The 6,545-nt window shown below is 30.3% G+C and overlaps 1 protein-coding gene and 1 non-coding gene across 5 annotated transcripts; both read right to left on the reverse strand.

Moving 5' to 3' along the window:
• Positions 1-2,019: 2,019 nt before the first annotated feature.
• On the reverse strand, positions 2,020-2,182 carry LOC120070370. The gene has a single exon (XR_005479866.1). It is a non-coding gene; the product is annotated as a U1 spliceosomal RNA (small nuclear RNA).
• Positions 2,183-4,592: 2,410 nt separating this feature from the next.
• On the reverse strand, positions 4,593-6,336 carry LOC120070619 (40S ribosomal protein S20-2-like). Of its 4 annotated transcripts, none has more exons than XM_039022436.1 (4): positions 6,194-6,336; positions 5,824-5,948; positions 5,246-5,359; positions 4,593-4,961 (listed from the first exon to the last, which is right to left on the reverse strand). In XM_039022436.1, exons 2-4 carry the CDS (start codon positions 5,933-5,935, stop codon positions 4,819-4,821), a joined length of 369 nt encoding a protein of 122 aa, XP_038878364.1. In that variant the 5' UTR covers positions 5,936-5,948; positions 6,194-6,336; the 3' UTR covers positions 4,593-4,818. The 4 variants fall into 4 exon arrangements, with proteins under 4 accessions (XP_038878364.1, XP_038878373.1, XP_038878380.1 ...); XM_039022445.1 differs by having other exon boundaries at positions 5,824-5,967; XM_039022452.1 differs by having other exon boundaries at positions 5,824-5,970; positions 6,194-6,308.
• Positions 6,337-6,545: the final 209 nt, after the last annotated feature.

Genomic DNA, 6,545 nt, shown 5'->3' on the forward strand with positions numbered 1-6,545 from the left:
TTGCTCAAATAATTAAGTTATAGCATAAATTTTTTATTATACAATTAAGACCATCCGTCTTGATAAATGCTGATGAATTTACATCTTAAGTTTTTGATATTTATTGTATGTCAATTAAGATAAGTGTTGAACATCTTGTAGCTCATGTTCATACACAAAATGGTTCAGCATAATCATTTATGAAACGTTTGCAGTTAATTGCTTGACCCATTTGCTAAGCTTCCTACATTTGTATAGAGACATGCTATTTTGTATGCAACGTCACTTGAACGCATTAAGTCAGTATCATATCATAAGTATTCGCCAATACAATTAGCTTATGGCCATGAGCCAAATATTTCCCATTTGAGAATTTTTTTTATGTGCAGTATATATTTCAATTGCTCCACCATAATGTACTAAGATAGGTCCTCGAAGGAGGTTAAGAATATATATTGGATATGATTCCCCATCAGTTATCAAATATCTTGAACCCTCTAACGGGTGACGTATTTACTGTACGATTTTTGGATTATCATTTTAATGAGATAAATTTTTCAACACTAGGGGACGAATTAAAAAGTTGGAAAAAGAAATTCCATGGAATGCATCATTATTGTCTCATTTAGATCCTCGTACAAATCAAGTGAACTTGAAATTCAAAAGATAATTCATTTACAAAATATAGCAAATTAGTTACCATATGCATTTATAGATGCAAAGAAAATAACTAAGTTACATATACCAACTGCAAATATTCCATCGAAAATTGATATCCCAACACAACAAGTTGTTGCTAATGAGTCTGGAATACGTTGGAAGCATGGTAGACCAGTGGGTTCTAAAGGTAAATATCCTTGAGAAAGAAAAATAATTAATGTCAAGACTTGGTTGAAGATGCAAATACCCAAGAAGAAATTCATAATATGACTAATGAGGAAGGTGGAATACATAAAGATAATAATGAGATTTTAATAAACTATATCATGATTGGAAGAAAAAAAAAAAAAAAAGAACCGAACTCATGTAGTTTTTTACAACATTTTTGCATATAATGTTGCTCTTGATATTATATCTGAAAATGAGGATTCTGAACCAAAATCTGTTGAAGAATGTCCATATAGAAAAGATTGGTTCAATTGGAAAGAAGCGATTGAAGCATAATTAAATTCACTTTCAAAATGTCAGGTTTTTAGACCAGTAGTCCGAACACCAAAAGGTGTCAAACTTGTGGGATGCAATTGGGTATTTGTGAGGAAAAGAAATGAAAATAATGAAGTCACAAAGATATAACTCAAGATTAGTTGCACAAGATTTTTCATAAAAACCTGGTATTGATTATGAGAAGACATTCTCTGGTGATGGATACAATTATAGTAAGATATTTAATTGGTTGACTGTGTATGAAAGTCTAGATAAACTTATGGATGTAGTCACAACATGTTTATATGGATCTCTTGATAATGATATTTATGTGAGAATCTCATAAGAATTTAATGTATCTGAAATCTCATAACAATTTAATGTATCTGAAACATATACAGAGATTGCTATATGGAATAAAACAATCATGATGAATATTAGTATAATCATCTAAGTAGATATTTATTGAAAGAAGGATATTAAAATAATTCAATATGTACATGTAAATCGCAGTCAAAATTTAGTATATTACTTAAATATCTTTAAAAATGAAGGATCTCATAAAAACAAAATTTTATCTTGGTCAGCCGTCAACTTATGTACGAAAAGTTTTAAAATATTTTATATTGGATAAAACACATCCATTCAACACTTCTTAATCAAGTATCATATTTTATCTTTGCTAATAATAGAAAGACTCTGAAATTCTTGTCAAGAATGCACATGACTTAAAGATCAAATCAGGATAAATCTGTCAAGTATTTATATTATAATTTATACATTTATATTATGTTTATTTATTTATTATTATATATTCTCCACAATAACAACGAAATTATATCTTTTGAAAGGGAATTCCAAAAATAAATAAATAAAAAAGAGTTGAGTGAAGATTGGGTAGGGGCCGCGCGAACGCAGGCCCCCCTGCCACAAATTATGACGTAGGCTCTGCTACTTTGAGCAGACCTTAGGCGGGCACCCCTCCCCAATGTGCAATGGAGGTCACCAACCTAGGCCATAAGCCTTCTTGATCGCCCAATAGCCCCGTCCAGGTAAGTATGTTTCCAGGTGCCCACCCCACTTCTATTTATACCCACTCCCCGCATCTCATCTCCAATTCTCTCCGATGTGGGAATAAACAATTCATTTATTAACTAACCATCCTCTTCCTCTCCAAATTTTTAATCTGTACTCTTGTTGTTATTAAGAATTTACCCTGAACAATTATTATATATTATATGTTCTAGTTGTCATTTTTTTTCAAAAATATATATATATATATATATATATATATTGAAAAATATTTTAGACAACACTTTTGAAATAGTTTGCTTTACAAACTATTTGGTGAATTCCCAGCCAAATTTTAAAAACAAAAACAACTTTTTGAAAGCTACTTCTTTTAATTCTCAAAATTTGGTTTATTTTTTAAACTCTTAGTGAAAAGTAGATAATAAAAAAAGAAATTTCGTTGTGAAAATAGTATTTAATTTTCAAAAATAAAAACTCAAAATTAAATAGTTACCACGTCTAAATAATTATCAAATGAGATATTAGTTTCTAGAAACTTGTTTTCATTTTAGAATTTTAACTAAAAATTCAAATATTTTTTTTTAAAAAATAGTGAAAACCATGCTTGAGAAATAATGAATAAAAAGCATAAATTTAAAAACTAGAAAACTAAAAATGAAACTCATCTAAAGGAATTTTATAGTTTCATTAAAAGCAGTATGTTAGAGTGCATCAGTTGTTCCATTTGACACATATCGTGATGATAGATAGCTCGTCTTGCCACAAGAAGTTCAGCCATTCTTAAAACTTATGTCACTCCATCTCTCTTTAACAATAGAGAACCCATTGTTGTCTTCGTTGGGCTACTGGAAGCTTTGGAGAAGTTGAAATAGGAACACATTGATATTGGGAAAGAGCTTGGTCCTCAAATAGGAGAATGCTGATATTTAGCAACATTGGGTTTAAGCTCATTGTTGGTGAGCTATAAGCCAACTGGAAAAACAATAGAATTTGAATTTGAGTGAAAATTTCAGTACCATGGTAGGGCATGCACGAGAGTGATTATAAAATTATTAAAATAATTCTAAAATATGTTTTTAATCATTCAAAATTAATTTTAATGATATGAAATTTATATTTAAAATTGAAAAATCAAAGTTCCGTTTAGTAACTATTTCGTTTTTTGTTTTTTATTTTTGAAAATTGTCGATTTCCTTCTCATTTCTAACAATGATTTACATCTTTATTAAGCACTTGAATTCTTAGCTAAATTCCACAAATAAAAACAAAATTTTAAAATCTACTTTTTTTAGGCCTCATTTCGTGTTTTTGTTTTTAAAAATTAAATCTATAAACACTATTTCTATCTCTAAATTCCTTCCTTTATTATCAACTTTTTACCGATGGTTTAAAAAGCCAAGTCAAAATTTTAAAACTAAAAAAATAACTTTTAATTTTATTTTTTTTGTATTTTAAATTTGGCTAAGAATTCAACTATTATACTTAAAAAAGGTGCAGGTCATTGTATGAAATGAGGAGGAAATAAACTTAATTCTAAAAAACTAAAAACTGAATTTTTCTTAAGTACAATGATTGAATTCTTAACCAAGTTCCAAAAACAAAAACAACCTTTTAAAAGTTATTTTTTTTTAGTTTTCAAAATTTGCCTTGGTTTTTATAACAAATGAAAATGAAAATGGAAGTAAAGTCTATAGGTTTAATTTTCGAAAACAAAAATAAAAAAAACAAAATGGTTACCAAATGAATATTACGAGACTTTAGTTTTCAAATTTTGATTTCGTTTTGAGAGTAGTGTCTATAAAGTTAATTTTAAAAAACAAAAAGTAAAAAATCAAATAGTTACTAAATGAGTCGTAAATGTTTAATTAATTTTGAGTTATTAAAGACCTTTCAAAATGATTTTGAATATCACAAAAGTAATTTTAACAATTGCAAAATCGTTCTGTAAATGCCATGAGCAATTGCATAAAAAAAATCATTTATAAAAGAAAAAATTACAATATGTATATACAGAATAATACTTCCACAGTAATGGAAATGTTTCTAAGCAAGATAAGACTTCCTAATCTTCTACAGAAAAAAAAAGCAAGCTGCACGAACCACAAAGCATTACAAAACCTTGCTACATCTGGTTGTCCACTAAACTTATTTGTGAAAATCATAATTTTAATTTATATATTATATCAAAATCACCACCACAACGAACGCCATTTAATTTATTCTAAAACCAGACTGATTTTATTAGGTTTAAAACTCTTATAAGTTGAACCATTTACCAAACATTTATTTTCCTATACATGTTCTTATTTATTTACTTCTTGAAGTAAAAACTTCTAGGCCATCCTTGAGCCTAAACATGCTCTTGTGATTGGAACTTAAAGAAGCGTGATGTCTGTATTTGAAAGCATTGCACATTTAAAATCTCAATTGGGACATAATTCACACAGATATAGATACAAAATCTGCATAGATAATGAAATTAACATTAGTTCAAATGAAAGAAAAAATTGCCAGGAATTGAAAACTCTCTCAATGTCGTTAATTTCAACATATAATGGGAACTATTGCATTTAAACCCCACAGACCTGACAGGTATGTTCCAAACCCAAAAAGTAACAACTGTCTAATGACACTAAAAATAGGCAAAACATGAAAATACTGCGCTCATTGATCGGCAATGGTGACCTCAACCTCCACACCAGGTTCAATGGTGATGGAGGTAATCTGCTTCACTACATCAGCAGAGCTGAAAAGATCGATAACACGCTTGTGGACACGAAGTTCAAATCTGTCCCATGTGTTGGTACCTACAAACGAAAACCAAACGAATGAATGATTTCGATAAGGATTGGGATGCATTTGACGTTGTAGTCATCAACAAATCAACAAACGGATTAAACGTTTTGATGATTAAGCCCATCGGATTCTTTGATATAAAAATCAAAAGCCCCTCTCTTTCAAAAATTAATGACAAATACTGAAATTACTTCATAAGAAATGATTTCCAAATGGTGGATCCCCATGAAAGAATACATATATTAAGTCTCAATCCATTTTTCCAAAGATCATAGGTAAATGGAAAACAAAGTACCTTCACCACATGGAGATTTTCGGGTTGTAATATGAAGAACTTTGGTTGGCATTCTTACTGGTCCCTTCACCCTCAACCTCTTGTCCTTCGCACCACGAACCAAGTCGGCGCACACTGTTGATTTAAAAATGATATCAAACTAATTGACAAAAGCTTATTAAATGGGATAAACTTTGAAAAAGAAAAACCCAACTACATGATAAGCCAACTATGCACTTCAAATCAATGGAGTGAGGATTTAACAATGCCGCAACATCAAGCAAAACAGACTAAAATCCTAAGAAGTAATTTAACATTTCTTAAACTTAAGTTCGTCAGTAGACACATAATAGGGATGCTTCATCCATTTTATCCAACAACTCTACAATTTGTTCACGTGTTTACAATCTTATAACTTATTCATAAAAATCAGTGCACTGCAATAAAAGTTCCAACCAATCATCCTCTACTCACTTCACGTGAAAGTTATCATACTAAAGAGACGAAGATGCAATCTCATTTGATTGCCATATTCACTCAATTACAAAAGAAGAAGAAGAAAAAAACAACAATGATAATCCAGCATATAAAAGAAATACCTTTCTCAAGGTTCTTAACATTTTTGGAGGAGAGCGTAATCCTGATCTTATGGATTTGCTCTTGCGTATCTTCTAAGCCTGGCTTAGTTGGTTTCATTGCTGCGTACGCCATACTTCCGGTTATCCTGAATGTCCAAAACGAATCTGCTGAGCCAACCCAATAATGTTTTCACTATTGGTAAAACAAACTCAACCACAGGAATCGAAAAATTAGAGATAAAAAATAGCTAACCTAGTTCAATAACGTATACACATTCAGAAATCTCATTGTCATAAGGAACAAATTATGGTCTTAAGAACTCCTCAATACAAGAAACAATGAATAACGAAGTTAAGAAAGAAAAAACAATGCAAAATTCAGAAGAGAAACCTGGGACGGCGGTGTGAAGGAGAATCGGAGATCTCTACAAATTGAGTATCCAGCTGCCTCTCTCTGAAAGAAGGAGAACGAGAGTGACGATGTTACAATTTATATGATTCTGGAGCGATTAGGGTTCTTTTTTTTTTCTGAAAGTGGGCTGGGCTGGTCGGGTTTGATCATCGGTTTTTGAGGCCAACTAAACTTGGCCCTTTTTTAGCCCAAACGGTCTAGGTTTTAGCTTTAATTTTGGACTAATTTCATCTTTTTACCATTATTTCAACATTTTTGAAACATTTAATTCTTTTCTTATTAACATTATTCTTAAATTTTGACTTTGTTTTTGTTATTTATTAATTTCAAT

This window comes from Benincasa hispida, chromosome 1, assembly GCF_009727055.1.
Source record: "Benincasa hispida cultivar B227 chromosome 1, ASM972705v1, whole genome shotgun sequence".
Taxonomy (NCBI): domain Eukaryota; kingdom Viridiplantae; phylum Streptophyta; class Magnoliopsida; order Cucurbitales; family Cucurbitaceae; genus Benincasa; species Benincasa hispida.